Source organism: Macaca mulatta, chromosome 16 (genome assembly GCF_049350105.2).
Source record: "Macaca mulatta isolate MMU2019108-1 chromosome 16, T2T-MMU8v2.0, whole genome shotgun sequence".
Lineage (NCBI taxonomy): Eukaryota > Metazoa > Chordata > Mammalia > Primates > Cercopithecidae > Macaca > Macaca mulatta.
In genome coordinates this window covers 88,649,896-88,674,331 of record NC_133421.1, presented here as the reverse complement: position 1 = coordinate 88,674,331, position 24,436 = coordinate 88,649,896, and the positions used below count along the sequence as shown (strand labels likewise).

At 54.4% G+C, this 24,436-nt stretch overlaps 1 protein-coding gene and 2 long non-coding RNA genes across 11 annotated transcripts; 2 read left to right on the top strand and 1 right to left on the bottom strand.

Annotated features, from left to right (window-relative positions):
• The first annotated feature begins 559 nt into the window (after positions 1–559).
• Positions 560–7,152, top strand: LOC144336018 (uncharacterized). Its single transcript, XR_013407410.1, has 3 exons — positions 560–684; positions 6,815–6,913; positions 7,016–7,152. It is a non-coding gene; the product is annotated as an uncharacterized LOC144336018 (long non-coding RNA).
• LOC144336025 (uncharacterized) lies at positions 6,352–9,563 on the bottom strand. The gene is made up of 2 exons (XR_013407417.1): positions 7,495–9,563; positions 6,352–6,710 (listed from the first exon to the last, which is right to left on the bottom strand). It is a non-coding gene; the product is annotated as an uncharacterized LOC144336025 (long non-coding RNA).
• A 49-nt stretch (positions 9,564–9,612) lies between these two features.
• Positions 9,613–18,171, top strand: LGALS3BP (galectin 3 binding protein). 9 transcript variants are annotated; one of them, XM_001109047.5, is made up of 6 exons: positions 9,613–9,747; positions 12,390–12,464; positions 13,420–13,611; positions 14,620–14,751; positions 16,220–16,472; positions 16,735–18,171. In XM_001109047.5, the coding sequence occupies exons 2-6, from the start codon at positions 12,413–12,415 to the stop codon at positions 17,858–17,860; spliced, it is 1,755 nt and encodes a 584-aa protein (XP_001109047.3). In that variant the 5' UTR covers positions 9,613–9,747; positions 12,390–12,412; the 3' UTR covers positions 17,861–18,171. The 9 variants fall into 9 exon arrangements, with proteins under 9 accessions (XP_001109047.3, XP_077829226.1, XP_014975972.3 ...); XM_077973100.1 differs by having other exon boundaries at positions 13,420–13,669; positions 14,581–14,751; XM_015120486.3 differs by having other exon boundaries at positions 12,387–12,464.
• The last annotated feature ends 6,265 nt before the right edge of the window (positions 18,172–24,436 follow it).

The following is a 24,436-nucleotide window of genomic DNA, read 5'->3' as shown; positions in this document are numbered from 1 at the left end:
CCCACATCGGCACCTTACCCTTCAGACTCACTCTTCTTCCCTGCCTCCTCTGGGTCCCAGACCCAGTGAACCTCCTCAGTGCCCTCTGGGATGGCCCCTGGGGAGTCCCTGGCTCCCTCTGCCACTCACCTCTCAAGGCAGCCCCCTGGTGCCACTCTCAGTGTCTGGGCCAAGTCCCCCTCCCCTGGTCCCTTCTGGCCTGGAGTATGACAGCTCCACTGTCAGTAGCTCCAGATGCCACAGCGGCCCCTCGTGCCGCCCGCACACCCTGCTCTCACCCCTGGCAAACGGTCCCTTCACTGAAGCCTCCTTAGATGATCCTCATTCGGGTGCCATCTTTTCCTGCTGGGAGCCTGACCAAGACAGCGCTGCAGGGAGGCTGCCTCTCCAGAAGGACACACGTGGCAGCAGGGTCTCCAGAGAGACTCCATGATTGAGCAACAAGGAGAACTGGGTGTTCCTGGCGAGGATCCACGGGAGAGCAGTTCCAGAAAAAGCCAGGGCGCGTCGGGCCAAGGCGGGTTGGGATAAGGAACTGCACGTAAGCTCTTGATCGTCTGTTTAAGAAGCTGTGACATGTGGGATTCGGGGGGCAATGACTGCTGGCTCCGCACTCATGGGTCCAGCATACAACTCATCTGCCAATGGAAGACTCTCCATCGCCTCAACTGGACGAAAACCGAGGTTTACTTTCTTTCATTCCATGTGTTAATCCTGTCTTGCAGTATACTTTTTTTCTTTCCTTTTTTTTATTTTGGGGGGTGGAGTCTTGCTCTGTCTCCCAGGCTGAAGTACAGGGACATGATCTTGGCTCACTGCGACCTCCATCTCCCAGGTTCAAGCGATTCTCCTTGAAAAATTAGAATGTTACCCTTTCCGGTAACATTCTAATTTTTGATTATTGCTGAATTTGGCTTGCTAATCTGTGCTAAGGAGTTCTTTTTTTGGCGGGGGGGGAGGGGATGGGGTCTCACTCTGTCGCCCCGGCTGGAGTGCAGTGGCACAATCTTGGCTCACTGCAGCCTCCGACTCCCAGGTTCAAGGGTTCAAGCGATTCCCCTGCCCCAGCCTCCCGAGTAGCAGGGATTACAGTCATGTGCCACAATGCCCCACTACATTTTATATTTTTAGTAGAGATAGGGTTTCATCATGTTGGCCAGGCTGGTCTCGAACTTCTGACCTCGATTTGCCCACCTCAACCTCCCAAAGTGCTGGGATTACAGGTGTGAGCCACTGCACCCGGTCAGCCCTTTTTATCAGCGAGGTATGACCTGTATCTTGTTCCAAACTTCTGTCTCCAGTGACTAAGAATGCCTAAACCTCCTGGGAATGCACCCCAGCAGGTCTCAGCCGTATTTTACCCAGACCCGGTTCAAGATGGAGCGGCTCTGGTTCAAACGCCTCTGACAAGAATACTTCACGATAGGTGTGGTTTATTCTAGGAATACAGGGTTAGTTCAATATTCTGAAATCAATCAATGAAATTCATATTAACAACTGAAAAGGGGGCAGGGTGTGATGACTCATGCCTGTAATCCCAGCATTTTGGGAGGCTGAGGTGGGCAGATCATTTGAGGTCAGGAGTTTGAGACCAGCCTGGCCAACATGGCGAAACCCCATCTCTACTAAAAACACAAAAATTAGCTGGGCGTGGTGGGGCGCGCCTATAGTCCCAGCTACTTGGGAGGCTGAGGCAGGAGAATCGCTTGAACCTGAGAGGCGGAGGTTGCTGTGAACCGACATCATGCCATTGCTCTCCAGCCTGGGTGACAGAGTGAGACTCCATCTCAAAAAAAAAAAAAAAAAAAAAAAAGTGGGCGGGGAAAGCATGATAATCTCAAAAGATATAGAAAAAGCATTTGACAGAATCTAACACCCATTCACCCAATGCAATTCTAAACAAAAAGCCAAAAAAAACCCTTAGAGAACGTCCTTACCCCGATCAAGGGCACCAGTGAGAAGTTCACAGCTAAGCTTCTACTTCATGGTCAGACACAGAATGCCTGCCCCCTAAGGAACAAGGCAAGAGTGTCTGTTTTCACCACTTTTTTCCCCACCATTTTTTCCTTTGAAATAAAATTTTGAACCACATAGAGGTTGCAAAAATGCAGTAGGTCCTGTGAAAGGAAAATAAAAACCCCAATTCACTCTGCCAATAGGAAAAAACATGAAGCTGAGAGCTGAGTCATGCAAGCAGCCGCCTTTCCTTTTGTTCCTAAGCAGATAGCGACAGAGGAAAGGCTAAAGACTGCAGGTAGCTACTGTGCTCACCTTATCTTATGTGAAGTGCCAGTTTACTGAGCACCAGAGGAATACACCATTGACTGTTCCCCTGCCTGCTCCTCTTCTTTTGCAACCCGTGGAGGTAGCACTAGGACCGGACCTTCCCTCTTCCCCCTCCAGCCTGCATTTCCCCTTTAAATATGGAAGCCCTCAAAGTCACCTCTGGAGACAGGCACAGACCACAAGACTGTTTCAGTGATTCCATATTTTGTCACGTTTTTGTTTTGCCTCCCTGGCCTTGTCCTTAACCTTGGCAAAATTAATTGGTTGAGAACTGTCTCAGACACTTTTTGGTTTACATCCCCCTTATCTGTAGGGGATACATTCCAAGACCCGCAGTGGATGCCTGAAACCCTAGATAGTATGGAATTTCCTGTTCTAAATTCATACCTGCGAGAAAGCTTAATTCATAAATTAGGCACAGTAAGAGATTAACAGTAGCACAGTAAATAGAACAATCAGAACAATAGTCTGAAATAAGAGTTATGTGCATGTGGTCTCTCTAAATATCTTACCGTACTGTACTCGCCCTTGTGATGAAGAAGGGAAGGAGCAGGATGGCACAGTATTTCATCCCAGTAGGAACAGTGTGCAATTTAAAAGTTATGAATTATTTCTGGAATCTTCCATTTAATATTTTCAGACCTCAGATGACCGCAGGTAACCGAAACTGCAGTAAGCGAAACCGCAGATAAGCGGTGCCAGCGGTTGTGTTTCTGTGTAGCATTCATATGGCTCCCTCCAATGTACTGATTACCTAAGAACAGTACGTTTACCTAACCCAGGAAACTGACATTGCTCTCATCACTTTTATTTGTCATCCTATTGGTGCAAAAGAAAAAAAGGAAGTTATTCAGATTTGAAAAGAAGGAATGAAACTGTCTTTATTCACCAGTGACAAGCTTGACTAGCTAGACGAGCCTAAGAAATCTTCAAAAAATAGCTCTGAGGCTAGGTACGGTAGCTCACACCTGTAATCCCAGCACTTTGGGAGGCTGAGACAAGAGAATCACTTGAGCCCAGGAGTTCAAGGCTAGCCTGGGCAACATAGCAAGACCCTCTACAAAAAATTGTAAAGATTAGCTGGATGTGGTCACCCATGCCTGTGGTCCCAGCTACATGGGAGGCTGAGTGGGAGGATCACTTGGGCCCAGGAGGTTGGGGTTGCAGTTAGCAGTATTTGTACCACTGCACTCCAGCCTGGGTAACAGAGCAAAACTCCGTCTCAAACCACAGAACTACACATACTAAATTTAATATATTAATATGTTAAATTTAACATATTAATATATTGATTCCACATACAAAATTTAACTTTATTATAACTGCAGTGAACAACTAGAAATTGAAAAATTTTTAAACATTGTCAATTACAGTAGCACCAAAAATCGGGAAATAGTTAGCTGTAAGTCTAACAAAAGATGTGTGACATCTCCATCCTGAAACTACGAAACACTGATGAAGAAAATCAAAGACCCAAAAGAATAAAACAGTATACATCTTCATGGGTCTAAAGAGTTGATTTTGAGAAAGGAAAGCAAAGTTGAAGGACTTACACTATCTGGCTTCAAGACTTACTATAATGCCACAAGTAATCAAAACAGTGCAGTATTGCCATAAGAAAAACAGACACCGATGAATGAGACAGAAGAGGGTCCAGAAGTAGACCCTTATGGATGTGGCCCCTTGACTTTTGACAAAAGAGCCAGTGTAATTCACCTGAAATCCAAAAGATTGTCTTCCCAAAAAGATTTTTGGTGCTGGGACAACTCTGTGAACCCCGAAAACTTGAGACAGGTCTCAGTGAATTTATTTTATTTTATTTATTTGTTTGGGACAGAATCTCTCTCTGTCGCCAGGCTGGAGTGCAGTGGCGTGATCTTGGCTCACTGCAATCTCTGCCTCCCAGGTTTAAGGGATTCTCCTGCCTCAGCCTTCCGAGTAGCTGGGATTACAGGTGTGCACCACCACACGCGGCTAATTTTTTATATTTTGGTAGAGATGGGGTTTCACCATGTTGGCCAGGCTGGTCTTGAATTCCTGACCTCAAGTGATCTGCCCTCCTTGGCCTCCCAAAGTGCTGGGATTACAGGCATGAGCTACCGTGCTCAGTGGGGCTCAGTTAATTTAGAGTTTATTTTGCCAAGGTTGAGGACGTGGGCGTCCCTGACACAGCCTCAGGAGGGCCTCAGAATGTGGGCCCAAGATGGTGGGAGCACAGCTTGGTTTTATACATTTTAGGGAGATATTAAGACATCAATCAACACATGTAAAATGAACATTGGTTCAGTCTGGAAAGGCAGGACAACTCCAAGTGGGGAGGAGGCTTCCAGGTCACAGGTAGATGAGAGACAAATGGTAGCGTTCTTTTTTTTTTTTTTCTTTTGACAGAGTCTTGCTGTGTTGCCCAGGCTGGAGTGAGTGGCACCATCTCGGCTCACTGCAACCTCCACCTCCCGAGTTCATGCCATTCTCCTGCCTCAGCCTCCCAAGTAGCTGGGACCACAGGCGGGTGCCACCACCTCCAGCTAATTTTTTGTATTTTTAGTAGAGACGGGTTTTCACTGTGTCAGCCAGGATGGTCTCGATCTCCTGACCTCGTGATCCACCCGCCTCGGCCTCCCAAAGTGCTGGGATTCCAGGCGTGGCCACCGTGCCCGGCGAGCAGAGGGTGACTGAATAGAATGGAAGGCAAGTTGGCCCTAAGCAGCCCCAGCTTCACTTTTCCCTTTAGCTGGTGATTTTGGGGCCCAAGATATTTTCCTTTCACAACTCTGTTCTCTATGGGAACAAATGACTTCAACCCTTATCTCCCACCATACTCAAAATTCACTCGGGAAAGACCAGAGACCCAAATATAACAGCTAAAAGTAGCAGACTCCTAGAAGACAGGAGAAAACCTTTGTGACCTAGGGTTAGGCCAAGATTTCATAGATCTGACAGCAGAAGAATGACAAATTGAGCTTCATCCAAATTCAAAACCTTTGCTCTGCCAGGCACGGTGCCTCACACCTCTAATCCCAGCACTTTGGGAGACTGAGGCAGGCAGATCACCTGAGGTCAGGAGTTCAGGACCAGCCTGAACAACATGGTGAAACCCTATCTCTACTAAAAATATAAAAATTAACTAGGTGTAGTGATGCAGCCTCCCAAGTAATCCCAGCTACTCAGGAGGCTGAGCCAGGAGAATCGCTTGAACCGGGAGGCAGAGGTTGCAGTGGGCCGAACTTGTGCCATTGCACTTCAGCCTGGGCAACAAGAGCCAAACTCCATCTCAAAATAAATAAATAAATAAATAAATAAATAAATAATAAATAAATAAAAATAAAACTTTGCTCTTCAGGAAACACTGTTAAGATAATGAAAAGCGGCCGGGCACGGTGGCTCATGCCTGTAATCCCAGCACTTTGGGAGGCCGAGGCGGGTGGATCATGAGGTCAGGAGATGGAGACCATCCTGGCTAACACGCTGAAACCCCGTCTTTACTAAAAATACAAAAGAATTAGCCGGGCGAGGTGGTGGGCACCTGTAGTCCCAGCTACTCAGGAGGCTGAGGCAGGAGAATGGCGTGAACCCGGGAGGCGGAGCTTTCAGAGAGCCGAGATAGAGCCACTGTACTCCAGCCTGGGCGACAGAGCAAGACTCCGTCTCAAAAAAAAAAAAGAAGGCCGGGCATGGTGGTTCACGCCTGTAATCCCAGCACTTTGTGGGGCTGAGGCAGGCGAATCACGAGGTCGGGAGATTGAGACCATCCTGGCCAACACAGTGAAACCCCATCTCCACTAAAAAAAAATACAAAAAATTAGCCGGCGTGGTGGCGGGTGCCTGTAGTCTCAGCTACTCAGGAGGCTGAGGCAGGAGAATGGCATGAACCCAGGAGGCAGAGGTTGCAGTGAGCCAAGATCGCGCCACTGCACTCCAGCCTGGGGGACAGAGCGAGACTCTGTCTCAGGAAAAAAAAAAAAAAAGATAATGAAAAGCAAGCTTTTCGTTTAAAAAAAATGTGTAAATCATACATCTGCTACAGGAACAGAATATATATAAAGAACTTACACAACAAACAAGCCAGTTTTCAAATATGCGTAAGATTTGAACAGATGCTTTGCCAAAGAGATTGTGTGAATGACAGAGAAGCATAAAGATGCTCAACATCATTCGTCATTATAACCACAAAGAAACGTCACTACATGCCCTCCAGAATGGATGAAATTGAAAGACTGACAATAGCAAGTATTGGTGATGATTTAGAGCCACTGGAACACGAAGAAATTACTAGCAAGAACGCAAAATGTTTCAGCAACTTTGGAAAACAGTTTCTTTTCTTTTTTCCTTTTTCTTTCTTTCTTTTTTTTTTTTTTTTTCTGAGAAGGTGTTGCACTCTGTCGCCCAGGCTGGAGTGTAGTGGTGCAATCTCAGCTCACTGCAACCTCTGCCTCCCAGGTTCAAGTGATTCTCCTGCCTCAGCCTCCCGAATAGCTGGGATTACAGGTGCCCCCCACCACGTTTGGCTAATTTTTGTATTTTTTTGTAGACACAGGGTCTCACCATCTTGACCAGACTGGTCTTGAACTCCTGACCTCGTGATCTACCCACCTCAGCCTCCTGAAGTGCTGGGTAGTTTCTTAAAAAGGTAAACATGTATCTACCATATGACCCAGTAATGCTGCTCCTAGGTATTTACACAAAATAAATACTTACATTCACACAAAGACTTGTATCCAAATGTTTCCAGCAGCTTTATGCACAGTAGTAGAAGATGGAATGACCCAATGTCCATCAGTGCAAATATGCATTAGCAGTGCTGTTCTGTCCATACAGTGGGCCGTTACCCGGCAAAACCAGGAGCCAGTTATTGACAGTTGAGATAGCATGGATGGATCTCAAAAGCATTGTGGTAAGTAAAAGAAGCCACATGCAAAATATTAAATGCTGTGTAATTCCATTTAGAGGGAATTCTAGGGGCCAGGAGTGGTGCCTCACGCCTGTAATCCCAGCGATTTGGGAGGCAGAGGCAGGTGGATCACCTGAGGTCAGAAGTTTGAGGCCAGCCTGGCCAATGTGGAGAAACCCCTTCTCTACTAAAAATACAAAAATTAGCTGGGCGTGGTGATGGGCGCACCTGTAATCCCAGCTACTCAGGAGACTGAGGCAGGAGAATCGCGTGAACCTGGGAGGCAGAGGTTGCAGTGAGCCGAGATCATGCCACTGCACTCCAGCCTGGGCAATGGAGGGAGAGTGTGTCTTAGAAAAGAAGACAAAATAGAGGGAATTCTAGAAAAGGCAACCAGCAGTGGCAGAAGCTGAGAAGTGGTTGCTGGGAAGGGGCTGGGGGAGGGGTGGCTGCAGAGAGGCATACGAGAATTCCTGGAGTGATTAAAACGCCCTGGGTAATGATTGTTGTCACAATACCATCGCTACACATTTGCCAAAACTTTGCAGGTAAATTACATGCCAACGAAGCCAATTTTTAAAAAGAAGAAAAGGATGCGTTTGAAATCCCAGGTTTTCCCTTTCCAGCTGCACAATTTTAGCCAATTACGTTGCCTCGTTGAGCCTCTGTTTTCTCGTCTGTAACAGGGAACATAAGAGCAGCTGCTTCCCATCATGGCTGGAAGTATTAAATGCGTTCATTCGTGGCAAGGTTTACAGTAATGCCTGGTGAAATCCATATTAGCTATTTATAGGGAGTGTTCCTCTATTTGCGGAGAGGTTTGGGGTAGAGGCACAAAAGATGATCTTACAGGCCAGTTAACCATTCTCATCTCTGAAACGCCCAGCATTTTCCCCACCATGTCTTGGGAGTGGCTTCCTGATGACAGCAGTTCTGTCCACACGAATCTGAGGCTCTCACCCAGCTGTCTTCTCAGAACTGAGCTGCCTGTCCGCTGCCTGTCCCCTGCCAGCGCTTCCCACCACCCCATGGTCATCGTCTACCGGAAAGGCCTTGTGAGCCCCAGGGGAGCAGATACTGGTGCTCTGATTCCACAAGGAGGCCTCTGGGTCTTCCATTTTACCTGCCTGGATGGCTCAGGACTTTCCCGGGCTCTGGGGCTAAAGATTCGGCATCTGAGTTTTAAAACATTTCCCAGCACTTCTCAGAGGTGCCTTCCTGTCCTCGGCACTCCTGTGCTTCCCTGGCCACTCGGGCAGAAGTCATTAGCGCTGCTGAGAAGGGATGAAGCTGGGGTTTCTGTGCACTGAGGCCCTTAATCCGGATGAGATTTTTTAAACTCCCCACAGCCTGCTATGCCAGTTCTATTTCCAGCTGCATCTGCCCCTGGGTCTTCACAGCTCCTCTGGAGGGGATTAGGCAAACCATGCAGCTGCCTATACCCTCACATCTTGAGGGAAATAGTCATTGAATCTCTGACCTCTGGGCTGGCTGTCTCGGACTCTGAGCTGCCAGGGAACCAGGACTTTCCACCCGGTGGGACTGCCTGGGGGCTTTTGAAATGCCCCTGCCTGTCCCCCACTCCCGGAGATGGTGACTTCCTGGGTCTGGGCATTAGGAGTTTGTAAAACTCCCCGATGATTCTTCTGTCCAGTCCAGGCTGAGAACCACTGGTCAGAGGCCTGGGCACATCCCAAGGCTTGTTCAGAATCACGGAGTGCAAGTGACAGAAACAAAAGAGGCTGCTGATTGCCTCACTGAGCAGGTGAAGCCCAGGCTTGACCACTGATTAGGCCAGTTGGACCCAGGAGCTCAGGCCGGAGGATGCCTGCTTCCCTCTGCTCTGTCCCATGGGCCCCAGCAGCCTGGGCCCACATCCTCTCAGTCGGAAGCCGGCTCTCACCAGCTGGCTGGGCTCACAGCCCCACCCTGAAACCAGTAGTGTGGCCCGGGGGGCCCCGCAGGGCTCAGACACCCAGGCCTTGGGTGGTTGAAGGCCAAGAGCTGGGGGCCGTCTGGGAACCACACAGCCTGGAGTGGGAGGGGGTGCTCCTCAAGGGACAATTGAGGCGCTGGCTTTCAGTGGGAGGAAAGGGAATGGCTATGAGCTGGACAGAGCCATTATGTCACCAAGAGAGGCTCTGTGCCCCGGCACCAGGTGCAGACTGTCTGGGCCCAGAGCCTCTGCTGCTTCCCCTCCCGTCCCCCAAACACCAGCCCCTGGCCAGCCTGGCGGCGTTTCCGACTGAGTGTGGCTGTCAGTCCTCTTGCGGGCCTTGCTCCAGCCAGACTCCCGCCTTGGGCCTCTGCCAGCCCGGCACTGATACCCACGGGCAGAGCTGAGACGAAGGAGAGGGCCCCTGGGGAGTATCCGCAGCAGCCAATCCCAGAAGACATCGATGTCAGGTGGTTTCTAGAAATCGAAAGTAGACTTTTCTGAAGCATTTCCTGGGATCAGCCTGACCACACTCCACCCTGGGAGAGGCTTCTGGGTCAAAGGAACAGTCTGCAGAGGGCTCTTGTGGCTGGAAGTGACGGGGCTGCAGCACAGCCATCGCAGCTGCCCCAGCCAGGTAAGCTGCTGCCTCCAGCTCCCAGGTGGGCACCTCTCTCTCTCTCTCTCTCTCTGTTTTGTTTTTTTTGTTTTTTTTGTTTGTTTGTTTGTTTTTTGTGACAGGGTCTCACTCTGTCACTCAGGCTGGAGTACAGTGATGCTATCTCAGCTCACTGCAGCCTCCACCTCCCGGGTTCAAACGATTCTCCTGCCTCAGCCTCCCAAGTAGCTGGGATTACAGGCACGCACCACCACGTCCAGCTAATTTTTGTATTTTTAGTAGAGACAGGGTTTCGCCATGTTGGCCAGCCTGGTCTCAAACTCCTGACCTCTGGTGATCTACCCGCCTCGGCCTCCCAAAGTGCTGGGATGACGGGCGTGAGCCATCGCGCCCGGCCAGGGCACCCCTCTCTCTACACAGGCAAGTGGGGGTCATGCCTCCCTGTTTGCACATAGGCCTGGAGCTGGGGATCCAGGGCTCCTGAGCCCAGCAACAGTCATTGCTGCTCCCAGGCCCACAGGACCTCTGTGTGCAGTTGGGCAGGTGGCTCACTGCACGAGGATACCAGCCAGAGGGCGAGTGGGTTAGAATCCAGGTTGGCCTCTCTCGGGCCTGTGCATTTGGCCTAGGCCTGCACCCACTCCTAGGAAGAGCACCTTTTTTTCTGATTTGCATGAAGGGGCCAACACAGGCAGCCGGGTCTCAACTCCCCGTATGAAGGAATCAGGCAAAAGTCGCCAGCTGCTGCCACCCAGAGGGCGGAACGCCACCTGCCAGGTGCTTCGTTGCCCGCTTTTTTTTTTGAGACGGAGTCTTGCTCTGTCACCCAGGCTGTAGTGCAATGGCTCACTGCAACCTCTGCCTGCCAGATTCAAGCAATTCTGTTGCCTCAGCCTCCTGAGTAGCTGGGACTACAGATGCGCACCACCACGCCCAGCTTCTTCTCCTTCTTCTCCTTCTCCTTCTCCTTCTTCTTTTGTATTTTTAGTAGAGGTGGGGTTTCACCATGTTGGCCAGGCTGGTCTCGAACTCCTGACCTCAAATGATACACCTGCCCCAGCCTCCCAAAGTTCTAGGATACAGGCGTGAGCCATCGCGCCTGGCCACTTGGCCATTTTTCCAAGGCCCTGAGTTACTCTCCCAGGACGGACAAACCTGGTGGCTGCAGCGGAGTGAAGTGGCTGGGGACAGAAGTGGAGAGGGCGTCCACCCATACCGGCGTGCCTGGGACTGAGGGTTTCCCAGGACACAGGGAAACTTCAGTGCTAAAACAAGCACAGTCCCCAGCACACAGGACAGGCAGTCACACCCTGGTGTCTTTAGCCATCTACTGACATTGACGCAGGGAGGAGAGGTGGGCTCCACCGAGCAGACCCCCTGCCTATGGCTGTGGACGTGGAGCCCATTTACCTCTCTGGGTGTCAGCTTCTTCACTTGTAAGGTGGGGTGTAACTAAGGTGGTTCTCAAGGTCACGGTAAGGCCTCCAGTGGTGCCTGGGGAGCCCTGATAAGGGGTGGCTGCGCAGTGCCAGTGAGCGTGAGTCCCAGAGCAAAGCTCTCACCAGCCAGGGCACCCAGCTCCCAGGGTGCTTGTTCATGCAGACTCCCATGCAGAGGGGCTAGGGCGAGGCCAGCCATGACAGCACTTCCAACAAGCTCTGGCGATGCCATTGCAGCCGTCCACCAGGCCCCCTCTGAGCAGCCTCAAGGTCACCAGGCCCAGACTCCCAGCCGGTGCCCACAGCAGTGCCACCCAGAGGCCTGCCCCTGGCTTGCTGAACTGAGGGGACAGTGTCAGGTGTCACAGGATTCTTACCGAGCCAGAGAAGCCATACCTGTCTCTCCATTGGCAGGGTGTGGGGGAGGGAGGTAGGCGAAGACAAAAGCGTGGAAATTACACGGAGGCAAGAACACCAGGCCAGAAGGCGGAGACCCGGACCTCCCCAACCGCAGCCTGAGTGTCAGTGTCTTGGGGATACTTCAGCATTTCCTCCCCGTTCTTCCCCCAGCATGGCCCACCCTGGGCTGCAGCCCTGACCCTTTTCCCCTATCTTCCCCATCCGAACACCATGGAGCCCCGATGTGTCTCCTTGCTGCTTATCTGTCACCCCGGCCCAGCCTCCGTGGCCTCTCCTGACGAGTCCCCTCCCATCCACTCTGCAGGCTGCCTTTGCCTGCTTAGGCCTCTGGGACAGTCCCTGTGGGGGTCTGTTGCCTGAAGATTAAGGCCCAGATCTTAACCAGGCTCACCCGGCCTCCCGACCTCGGCCTGTGCCCATGGCCTCCTCCCTCTCCACCCTCCCCGCCCATGCCCATGTGGCGGCCTTGCCCGGGGCCTGGTTTTTTGAGATGAGCTCACTTGCCTCTAGTCACCGATTCTTGCTGTCCTTAACTGCCAGGGGGTACCCCCAGCCCACCCCTTCATCTAGCCAAGTCTTACACATCCTTCCAGGAGCATGCTGCAGACCAGGTGAAGGGGCCCCTGTGGGGCGCTTCCATAGCACCCATCACACTTACTGGGACCACAGTGGGCTCTGCAGGAGAGGGATCCCGCCTGCCACACAGCCCAGGTCGGGCTGAAGGGTTAATGGGCAGGCCGGTCCCCGGGCTTCGGGCCACCTGGCTCCCGTGCCTCACTCTGCCGCTTCTGTCTGCAGCAGGATCTGGGCATCCAAGCACCGCCATGGCCCCTCCGAGGCTCTTCTGGGTGTGGTTGCTGGTCGCAGGGACCCAAGGTGAGCTGAGCCCCTGGGAAATGCCAAAAGCAAAAGTCTGTGAGGCTGCTGCAGCCTGGGTCTGTGCAGAGCTTCAAGGAGATGCTCTGCCTGGGGCCCGGGGCCCAGCGGTTAGCCAGGTCTTCTCTCCTGCCTGCGGCACCAGGTATCCCAAGTGATGGTGGCTTGGAGGTTCCAGGGGGCTCACCTGGGCTCAGGTGAGATGCAGGTTATAGATAGGACACTAAGGAGTCCTCCATTCTGTCCAGAGGGAACCAGAGGAGCTGGTCAAACCAGCAGTCACCGGGGCTGTGGTGAAGTCAACGGCCTCGGACGCAGGTCAATCTTCCAGAGGGTCCTGGCTGCTTTTCCTCACATCCTTTGCACTGTGAGCCCCTGGAGGCTCACGCTCATCCTGGGGGCCCCACGGAAGCCAGATGTGCCCCCAGCTAGATTCAGGCACCCAGCTCCTGCCCGGCTCTGTCAGCTCCTATAGGGGCTGGAGTGTCGGCAGGCTGAGTCCCAGAAGGACGTGTGGAGTGGGAATCCCATTCTCTGCCCTGGAAACATTCCGCCTGTGCTCCCAGGGGTCCCTAGGCCTGCGCCCCCACAGGCCAGCACCCCCAAACTGCAGACACCCTCGGGCGGGTCAGCACAGGGCCTCCATTCCCCCACGATCCTTCCCCCGGGGTCTTGCCACCTCCATTCCCAGTGCTTGAGAACCTGGGGCTTCTCTGCCCCTGTTCTGTCTATGGAGTGAAGGGCTGAGACCCCTAAAACAAGGAAAGGCGAGTTTAGCCTCCGTGGGGCAGGGGGCTGTATGTATCTTCCACTCCTCCCTCATGGAGAGGCCAGGGGACCTTGAAACCCTGGAAAAGAAGCTCAGCAGGGGAGACCCAGGACAGCATGGGTCCTGGAGGTGCGGGCGGTGGGTGCCGCAGGCCCCAGCCTGGCCCTCGCTCGTCTCTACCTGCAGGCATGAACGATGGTGACATGCGGCTGGCCGATGGGGGCGCCACCAACCAGGGCCGCGTGGAGATCTTCTACAGAGGCCAGTGGGGCACTGTGTGTGACAACCTGTGGGACCTGACTGATGCCAGCGTCGTCTGCCGGGCCCTGGGCTTTGAGAACGCCACCCAGGCTCTGGGCAGAGCTGCCTTCGGGCAAGGTAGGGCCTGCTGTCCCCGTCCTCCAAAGCCGAGACCCACAGCACAGCCAGCTCCCAGGCAGGGCAAATTCCCGAAGATGAGACAGTCAGGTTTCAAAGACATGCAAATTGGATTACTATTAATTTAGCAAGAGCAAACAAACAATTTTTTTTTTTAAACGGAGTCTTGCTCTGTCACCCAGGCTGGAGTGTAGTGGCACGATCCCGGCTCACTGCAACCTCGGCCTCCTGAGTTCAAGCGATTCTCCTGCCTCAGCCTTCTGAGTAGCTGGGATTGCAGGTACTTGCCACCATGCCCGGCTGACTTTTGTATTTTTTAGTAGAGAAGGGGTTTCACCATGTTGGCCAGGTTGATCTTGAACTTCTGGTGTCAAGTGATCCGCCCGCCTCAGCCTCCCGAAGTGCTGGGATGACCACACCCGGCCTAAGAGCAAACACTTTTGATGGCGCTGAAGCCCTGTGGATCAAGTTCCGGTGGGACTGCGTCACCCACACTTGGCCGGTGACGGTGGCAGGTGCTTGGGCAGGTTCAAGAGCTGGGCTGGGCTTGTTCCCTCCGGCCCAGAAACTCCACTCCAGGAGTTTATCCTCTTGAAACAATTTCCCCTCAAAAGAAAAGTCTGTATGCAGGAAGATTTCCACTAACACAGCAGTTGCAATTCTGGAAAAAAAAGAGAAACAATCCACCAACTATTTTGCAGCAGGGATAGTCACACAAATACAGTATGTGCGCCTGATGTTGCAGGGACAGGCACGCAATTACTGTACATGAACGTGATGTTGCTGCAGGAGCCAGTAAGCTTTGTAAGCATGAAGGCTAAGTTTATGGCCTGACGTTGCAATCACAAACCCAGCCCTTGCTGGAATATCCACCGTGGTTCGCCGGTGAAGGACCTGTACGCAGACGGACCCGCACGGCTGGGGCGCGGAACAAAGGGCTGAGTCTCGCTGTGGGACTCCTAGGTGCAGTCATCACACCCCCAGCCCTGCCATCTGCTGTGTCCACAGGATCAGGCCCCATCATGCTGGACGAGGTCCAGTGCATGGGAACCGAGGCCTCGCTGGCTGACTGCAAGTCCCTGGGCTGGCTGAAGAGCAACTGCAGGCACGAGAGAGACGCTGGTGTGGTCTGCACCAATGGTGAGCACTTCCCTGCGGAGGCCCCAGCGTGCCCTGGGGTCCCGTGGCCCCTGCCCCTCCCGGCACCACCCCCCCACACACGAAGCACACAAAGGTTCCTTCCACTACCACCTGCCCACTCCGCATGGAGAGTCCCGGACGTCCAAAGAGCCCACCAGCTCCCAGTCCCACAGTCCTGGACTCCTCCCCAGCCCCTTCTGGAGAAACGCCCAGAACCACCAAGTCTCCATGCGGAAACCGAGTGTGGGGCAGGGAGCCACAGTCTCAGTGAGCAGGACACCTGGCTGCAGCCCGACCTGAAGTGCCAGCGCCCGCTCGGAAACACACTTCACAGCATGCGACAGGCTCAAGCCCGTCCTGGCGGAGGGAGGCCCGACCACTCGCCGCCCCAGCCAGCTTCCCCCAACCCAGCCCGGTGTGGAGGGAACCCAGGCTGCTCTATGGGTTGGAGCCCCTGGATCTGAGTTTCTTGTGTTTCTTCCGTGCCAAGGTGGTTCTTCCTGGGCTTGCACGGGACAGCCTGGGCACTTCCTGCCTACCGCCCTTTGCCAGGAGCTGGAGGCCCCTAAGGCAGGAGGGGTCGAATCCCAGGGAGCCCCTGTGCCCACATGGGATGGACAAATGACTGGAGCTAAGCCTGGACTCACAGTGCGGGAAGCCCACGAGATGCCATGGGGCTGTCGGGGGCCGGGGGAGGCCAGGCGGAGCATGCGGGGCTGTGGGTGCCGGGCAAAAGCTCCTGGGGCAGGAGAGCTGTGGTGAGGCGTGCAGGTGGGAGGCAGCTGGGGGTCCTGCAGTGGTTCAGGTTTTAGGAGGCCCAGGGCAAGCCCACCTGGTTGAAAGGTCATGGTTACTTCAAATCTATTATATTTGTGACAAAGAAAAAACTATGGGATTTCGTTTTGAGTTAGGCTTTGAGAGGGGCTCAAAGAAGGGGGGAGGGTATACCACACTGACCCCTGACCCGGGAGCCTCCCATGACTTCTGCAGGTCTTGTCCCCCACAGGAGGCTGCTCGAGGACCCCCAGAGTTCTAAAATGGGGTTGCCACAGGACCCTCACTTTTCAGGCCATCTAAGCAGGCAGTGGTTTTGGTTTGAGAAGGGCAGTGTCATTGGTGGTTGATGACTGAGGCTGGGGAGTGGGGCTCCAGAGTCAGCACCACCAAGTCTCCCTGCAGAGCTGCTGCCTGAATCGGGGGAGCAGCACAGAGCAGAGGGCCTAAAGCGGGGGCCTGGACAGGCTTGGCCAGGTCCCAGCTGCTCTTGTTCCCCAGGGCTGGAAGGGGTGGGGCCTCACGGCCCAGGGATCCGACACTTTCGGTCTCTCCTGTCCCTTATCTTCCCAGGAGCCTTCCAGAGTGGATGAGGCAGCCACGAACCCCCCACTTTCAGATGAAGACGCTGCCCCCAGAGAGTGGCAGCGTCCCGGCTCCTAACGTAGCCTGCTTCCCTCCCGCCCCTTCTTAGAAACCAGGAGCACCCACACCCTGGACCTCTCCAGGGAGCTCTCGGAAGTCCTTGGCCAGATTTTTGACAGCCAGCAGGGCTGCGACCTGTCCATCAGTGTGAGTGTGCAGGGCGAGGACGCCCTGGGCTTCTGTGGCCACACGATCATCCTGACTGCCAACCTGGAGGCCCAGGCCCTGTGGAAGGAGCCAGGCAGCAATGTCACCATGAGTGTGGATGCCGAGTGTGTGCCCATGGTCAGGGACTTTCTCAGGTGAGCCGTCTCGTCCTCAGGCTCTGGGGCTGCCAGGGGCTTTGTCCTCCTCCCTGCTTCAAAAGCACACCCACACACACGCACACCTGCACACACTCTTGCATGCACATGTACCGTTGTCACACGTGCGCTCGCGCAGTTGCACACACACGCATGCTCGCTCCCACGCTGTGCACACTCGGGTGGCTGTGTTGGACAGGCAGGCTCAGGGCTCCCCTGCTGTCCTGTGGGGCTGGCATCCACTCTCCCTCTTTCTCCCCAGGTACTTCTACTCCCGAAGGATCGACATCGCCCTGTCGTCGGTCAAGTGCTTCCACAAGCTGGCGTCTGCCTATGGGGCCAAGCAGCTGCAGGGCTACTGTGCAAGCCTCTTTGCCATCCTCCTCCCCCAGGACCCCTCGTTCCAGACGCCCCTGGACCTGTATGCCTATGCACTAGCCACAGGGGACACCCTGCTGGAGAAGCTCTGCCTGCAGTTCCTGGCCTGGAACTTCGAGGCCCTGACACAGGCCGAGGCCTGGCCCAGTGTCCCCACAGACGTGCTCCAGCTGCTGCTGCCCAGGAGCGACCTGGTGGTGCCCAGCGAGCTGGCCGTACTGAAGGCCGTGGACACCTGGAGCTGGGGGGAGCGCGCCTCCCATGAGGAGGTGGAGGGCTTGGTGGAGAAGGTCCGCTTCCCTATGATGCTCCCTGAGGAGCTCTTTGAGCTACAGTTCAACCTGACCCTGTACTGGAGCCACAAGGCCCTGTTCCAGAGGAAGACTCTGCAGGCTCTGGAATTCCACACGGTGCCCTTCCAGTTGCTGGCCCGGTACAAAGGCCTGAACCTCACCGAAGATGCCTACAAGCCCCGGATTTACACCTCGCCCACCTGGAGCGCCTCTGTGACGGACAGTTCCTGGAGTGCACGGAAGTCACAGCTGGTCTATCAGTCCAGACAGGGACCTTTGGTCAAATATTCTAATTACTTCCAAGCCCCCTCTGACTACAGATACTACCCCTACCAGTCCTTCCAGACCCCACAACACCCCAGCTTCCTCTTCCAGGACAAGAGGGTGTCCTGGTCCCTGGTCTACCTCCCCACCATTCAGAGCTGCTGGAACTACGGCTTCTCCTGCTCGTCCGACGAGCTCCCCATCCTGGGCCTCACCAAGTCTGGCGGCTCAGATCGCAGCATTGCCTACGAAAACAAAGCCCTGATGCTCTGCGAAGGGCTCTTTGTGGCAGACGCCACCGATTTCGAGGGCCGGAAGGCTGCGATTCCCAGTGCCCTGGACACCAACAGCTCCAAGAGCACCTCCTTCTTCCCCTGCCCAGCAGGGCACTTCAACAGTTTCCGCACGGTCATCCGCCCCTTCTACCTGACCAATTCCTCGGGTGTGGACTAGATGGCGTGGCCCAAGGGTGGTAAGAACCCGAGAACCCCAGGACGCCCTCACTGCAGGCTCCCCTCCTTGGCTTCCTTCTTCTCTGCAACCACCATCAACAACCGTCCACCAGATGTCCCCCTACTCCCCTGAGCTCTCAGCTTCAAGAAGACTTCCACTCGTGTCCGCCAGGAGTTCTCCCACTGCCTCACCAGGTTCCAGGTGGTAAGCACCAGGGCGTCCTCGAGGTCGCTCTGGGGTCCCCCCACAGCCCCTGGTCAGTCTGCCCTTGTCACTGGTCTGAGGTCATTAAAATGACATTGTGGTTCCTACATTTGTTTGTACAGAAAGTGTTGTTGGGTCTATACCGTGTTTAGACATCAGGTGTGCCAGGCTCTGGGGGGCAGGGAATGAGGCAGAGTCCCTGTCCTTGTGAAGCTACTGGCTAGCGGGGAAGATGGAACAGGAAGCACACCTCCCAGCCCGGAGCAATGACACAGTGGGACACGAGCAGGAGGGTGCGCGTCACTGCACACGTGCACGTGGGTGTGTGATTGTGTGGGCATAGGCGTGTGTGTGTTCATGAAAGTCTGGCTGTGACGGGTGCCCTCACCCCTTATCTGGATGGGTGTGCTTTATTTTATTTTATTTATTTATTTTTGAGACGGAATCTTTTTTTTTTTTTTTTTTTTTGAGACGGAGTCTCGCTCTGTCGCCCAGGCTGGAGTGCAGTGGCCGGATCTCAGCTCACTGCAAGCTCTGCCTCCCGGGTTTACACCATTCTCCTGCCTCAGCCTCCTGAGTAGCTGGGACTACAGGCGCCCGCCACCTCGCCCGGCTAGTTTTTTGTATTTTTTAGTAGAGACGTGGTTTCACTGTGTTAGCCAGGATGGTCTCGATCTCCTGACCTCGTGATCCGCCCATCTTGGCCTCCCAAAGTGCTGGGATTACAGGCTTGAGCCACCACGCCCGGCCAAGACGGAATCTTGTTCTGTCGCCCAGGCTGGGGCGTAGTGGTGCGATCTTGGCTCACTGCAACCTCCACCTCCCGGTTTCAAGCGCTTCTCCCGCCTCAGCCTCCTGAGCATCTGGGACTACAGGCACCCGCCATCATGCCCGGGTAACTTTTGTATTTTTGTAGAGATGGGGTTTCACCATGTGGGCCAGGCTGGTCTTGAACTCTTGACCTCAGGTGATCCACCCACCTCGGCCTCCCAAAGTGTTGGGATTCCAGGCGTGAGCCACCGCACCCAGCCTATAGGTGGGTGTGCTTTTGTGAGCACTACCTCCTGCTCATGTCCGACGGGAAGGGAAGGATGCTGAGGCAGCAAGGTCAGGGCTGCACCTCTGGCGGGGCGATCGGGTCTCTGGAAGACGTGACCGGGCTGGGTCGTGGAGAGCAGCAGACAGCAGACTGTGGAAGCTGGGAGGAGGGAGAATGAACAGCAGGAGTTAGGAAGCTTCGCTCTGGAAATCCTTGACCACGGGGACAGGGGACAGAGATTCTCATCTCAGCCTTGTAAGAGTGAAAAATTGGCAACAATGTCAATACCCACCAACAGGTGCTTGACTACAAATAAAAGACACCTCCCTGGGCTGAGTGAGGTCGCGGAGAGGTGCGCTGGAAGATCCTGGGAACCACAGAGTCTCAGGGGAGGCTGGAGGACCCGCTGGATGCCGGAGAGGCGGGGGCATTCGTGACAATGCCACAGCAGGTTCTGGGCACAGAACGTCGCTCACCACCAGCAGGAATTCGGAACTGCCCCTGCTTCTCCATGGCCTGTTGCAGGCACAGAGTCCCCAGGGAGGCAGCTGCTGGGCCAAGCTCAAGCTGGCACCTGCTGCTGTGCCAGGGTCTGGGAGGACAAGAGTGTGGCCTCTGGAATAGGAGGTGGCACAGGGCTCCCCTAATGGGAGGGAGGTTCAGATGCTGAACAGCTAAGACGGCGGCAGACCCCCCACCCACCCTCTCCCCACGGGTGCTGCAAGGAACAAAAGCAGGCTCACAAAACCTCCTGCCTGCGAAGGCAGCTGCTCCCTGTGCTGGAGGGAGACCCCTGCTCTCCCCACCCCCAACCTCCAGATCCTGCGTCCAACCCAGCTCCACCATCCTGGCAGGACATCCCCTCCTCTTCCACATGTTTTTTGTTTGTTTTGAGGCAGGGTCTTACTCTATTGCCCAGGCTGGAGTGCAGTGATGCGATCTTGGCTCACTGCAAACTCTGCCTCCTGGGCCCAGGCAATTCTCCTGCCTCAGCCTCTGGGACTACAGAGTACCTGGGACTACAGATGTGCACCAGCAGGTCTGGCTAAATGTTTTTCTTCTTTTTTTTCTTTTTTTGTATTTTTAGTAGAGTCGGGGTTTTGCCATGTTGCCCAAGCTGGTCTCGAACTCCTGGGCTCAAGCACTTTGCTCACCTCGGCCTCCCAGAGTTCTGGGATTGCAGGGATGAGCCAGTCTGCCCGACCTACCTCCTCCACTTCTATTTTGATCCTATTGACATTTTAGCAACCAAAGGGCCACGTTGCACCGTGGACCACCGCCAAGATCACTGTTGGGGATGAACCACAAAGAGCTCAGGAAGAAGAAGGAAAAAGCAATGTCAGGGTAGAGGTGTGGCAGACGTGGCAAAGACCAGAATCACAGCCTCGGTTTCTCGAATCAGTCCCAGGACCACAGCAGCTCTCTTCTCTTCCGCTCTGCGCTCCCCGGCATCTCAGGGCCAGGGAAGGTAACTGGAGTCTTCCTGCCAGGGAACTCTGAGCCCCGTGGGTCCTGCCTGCAAGGGAGGCTGTAGCCCTGTGTGAAGCTGCGAGAGGCAGGAATGTGAGAAATTACTTCCGTACTGCTTGCAGTTTTGAGCGGCTGCCCTGTTTCCCTGGGACAGTCAGGACCGACCATCCCAGCCTCCAAAATGCTCCTCCTTTCTTCACCTGTTCACCCACAGGCACAGTGGTCCCAGAGGGGAATCCCCATCTTCACTGCCTATTGGAAGGAATGTGGAGATCTCTCATGGTGGAAACGTTCCTCTCCTGGGTGTAAAACCCCTACAGCGGCTGGGCGCAGTGGCTCACACCTATAATCCCAGCACTTTGGGAGGCCAAGGAGGATGGATCATGAGGTCGAGAGATCGAGACCATCCTGGCCAACATGGTGAAAAACCCCCAATACAAAAATTAGCTGGTTGCGATGGCACGCACCTGTAGTCCCAGCTACTCAAGAGGCTGAGGCAGGAAAATTGCTTGAACCCAGGAGGTGGAGGTTGCAGTGAGCTGAGATCATGCCACTGCACTCCAGCCTGGCGACAGAGCAAGACTCCGTCTCAAAACAAAACAAAACAAAACAAAAAAACAGAACCCAGGTTTCAGAGACTAGAAGCAGAACCTTTGCACTGGGTGATGGGTGCCCTGCTTGGGACCCTATGGCTCACACCTGTGCATTCTGAACAAGGAGAACCGCAGATGGTCTCCGTGAGCTGGTGCATGCACAGGTGGAGGGCAGCATTTTCTTGTCTACAGGGAATAAGGAAAGGATGTGTTAGGGGATCTGGAGGCAGGGACTTCCAGGACTGTCTCATCTGCCAGCACGTCCGCAGAGCCAGGCTCTTGCATTTTTCCCTTCACTGACCTCCTGAGGTTCCATCCACTGAGGTTCCATCCCAGCCTTCCTGTTTCACGAGCCCTTGAATGTGTGATGGGTGGCACATGTGACCATGAGCCCGCAGCCTGGCTGCAGCTCCTGAGTCATCTGCCTGTCTGTGGGTGACCAGCAGGGCGGGAAAGGTGTTCAGTCAGTGAAGGGCTGGTGGCACTGAGGGCCGTATAGGATGGGGGCATTCAGATCCAGAATAAGTATAGATTCCTGGGGAGCGAGCAGCTGCCTCCTCCAATGGAAGGGGTTGGCCACAAGCCGGAGCTCCCCATGGGCATCGAGATGCCGAGAGAGGGGCCAGGAGCACCAGGTCTGCTCCCATCAGCCTTGGTGACATGGCAGTGGTGAGCCCATGCAAAGCCTCCCTCCCCCCAGACCACCTCTCAGCAGACCAGGCCCTGGAGGCTAGAGAGGCGCAGAGTGACACTCGGTGACACCTGTCCCCACACCCCAGGGTAGGTGCCCCCGCATGGGACTGCAGTGGGGCCTTTCAGGGAACAGTCGGGACAGAAGCATCCTCACCTCCATGGCCATTCCAAGACGCCGGTCCCTGCCCTCTTCCCAAAGCTCACGGCTACTTATTCTTCCATCCTCCTCCCTCCAGCCCTGGCATCTCTGACCAAACCCTGAGCTGCTTCCACAGGTCATGTGGCCCCGGGCCGGCTTCCCTCCATCCACAAGGAAACTGAGATTGGCCACTCAGGGCTCTGCCCAAACCGAGGTCCCCTTTCTGCCGGGCAACAGGCCACTCCCACCTGGAATTAGCCTGCAGTGCAATCTGAAACAGGTTTGCGTTTCTCCCACCTCTGTCACAGGTATTAGGGAATGCCCCATCAGGCCCCAGGGGAGGCCCCAGGTGCCCTGGGTGGAGGGGAGGTGGCCTTGGCACAGATGCAAATCACCCATGTCTCCAGGGACTGCTCGCACTCCTGAGGGCCACACCCACCTGTGTCCTTCCAGCTCATGGAGGGCAGCTCATGACCCACGCTCGAATGTTTGGGCCAAAGCTGGTTGTGCTGGAAGGAGTGAATCTCCCTGCCAAAGAGGGCCCTGCTCAGCTCCAAACCGCTGGACGCTCTTGGGTGGTCCTCCAGCGGGCCTGCCGGAGGCCCCTCACGCCCGTCAGCATAGCTTCCTGCATCTCAAGCCCCACACCCTGGCCTAACGGATCTTAAGGCCACAGGCAAGGCAGCTGCACCAGCAGATGGTGGCCTCGTGCTCTGACACCAGACTTGGGTCTCTAGTAAAGGGGCAGGAGCCACTCCCCAAGTAAGGCATGTGGCCCCTCAGAAGTCCACAGAGATTGAGCCAAGATTGGGCCCGTTTCTGAGGGACCAAGGGCCACACACATAGGGCACCCACTGGTGTTCACTTTGGTCCAGTGTGACGACTGTAGCGTGAGGAGTTGGCAGGAAGCAGACAGAACGAGACAGCCGGTGTGCTCCTGAGGCAGGACACGTGTGTGTGCATGTGTGTGCACACGTGTGTGTGTGGACGCAGGAGAGAGAGACAGACGGAGACAGAAGGGGAGGGAACTGCCGTCAGCAACTGCTGCATCCACGTGCGGGGCTGTGCTCATTTACTCCAATCAGCCACATCTGAAACAGCGGCAGCACCATCTTCATCTGGTGTAACTCAGGAGACGCTGCTCACCAAGTCCTCAGGAGAGCCGCCGAACCCCTGCCCTGGAGCTCAGTTGCCGGGTTAATGGCCAAGAGCCTCTTTGGGGAAGGCCAGAGAGCGGATTCTTGGTACTGTAAGTCCTCGTCATATTATTACAGGGTCCTTTCTGTAAGAGATTTGACCACCCTTCCTTCGAAGCGGCTCTGGGTGATCCAGGAATTGGGTGAGAGGCTAGGACTCTATCATGATAGTGCAAGGTGCCTCTGTTCACCGGATCTTGGGCTTTTCTTTCTCTCTCTTTTTTTTTTTTTTTTTTTTTTTTTTTGAGACAGAGTCTCACTCTGTCCCACAGGCTGGAATGCAGAGGCTCACTGCAACCTCCACCTACCAGATTCAAGCGATTCTCCTGCCTCAGCTTCCCGACTAGCTGGGACTACTGGCACACACCACCACACCCGGCTAATTTTTTGAATTTTTAGTAGAGATGGGGTTTCACAATGTTGCCAGGCTGGTCTTGAACTCCTGACCTCAGGTGATCCACCCGCCTCGGCCTCCCAGAGTGTTTGAGATTACAGGCATGAGCCACCGAGCCCGGCCCGGAGCTTGAGTTTTTCTAATGCTACAGATCATGTGAGGGTTTTGCAAGCTGCCTGCCTGTTTTGGTCCCGTTTGCCTCCTCCTTACGGCCATCAGGAAGCACTTTCAATTGCAGCATGTCCAGAGGGCCTCTCTGACCTACACAGAGCAGCCACAGGGAATGTTCTAGGAAACTGGTTCCTCCTTCCCTGCACATTTCCCTGAGCAGGCTTTGGGGGAGGAGAGCTTCCTGGGTCTGTCCAGAGTCGAGGCCAGCAATTGACTGCACACGGCACACACGGCACGGCTTCTGGCTCCTCGGTGCCTTGGATTCCTTTCTCTACAACACACTGAGGAATTCATGGGCCATCCATGACTCCAGTTTTCAGTCAAAGCAATTGAGAAGATAATTAGCACCGCTCCCAGCTGCTCAAGCTAGCGCACAAAGCCGGAATCTCTCATGCATGCACCTGTACTACATATTTTTAGCTTCAGCTTCCTATCATGAAAACCCAACATAGCAAGGGCTCTATATGACATTTTTCTTTATTTTCTGTCACATAAAAGGGAGAAGGCATCCTTTCGGGAGGTAGACTTCCTCCATTATTGTATGCCTGCCACTCTCAAGGCTACCCTCATGATCTATAATGGCTGCTGAGATTCCAGCCATCACTTCTGCCTTTCAGGCAGCAAGAAGAAGGTAGCAGAAAAGGACAAAACTTTTCCCAGTCGTCTCTCCTGAGACT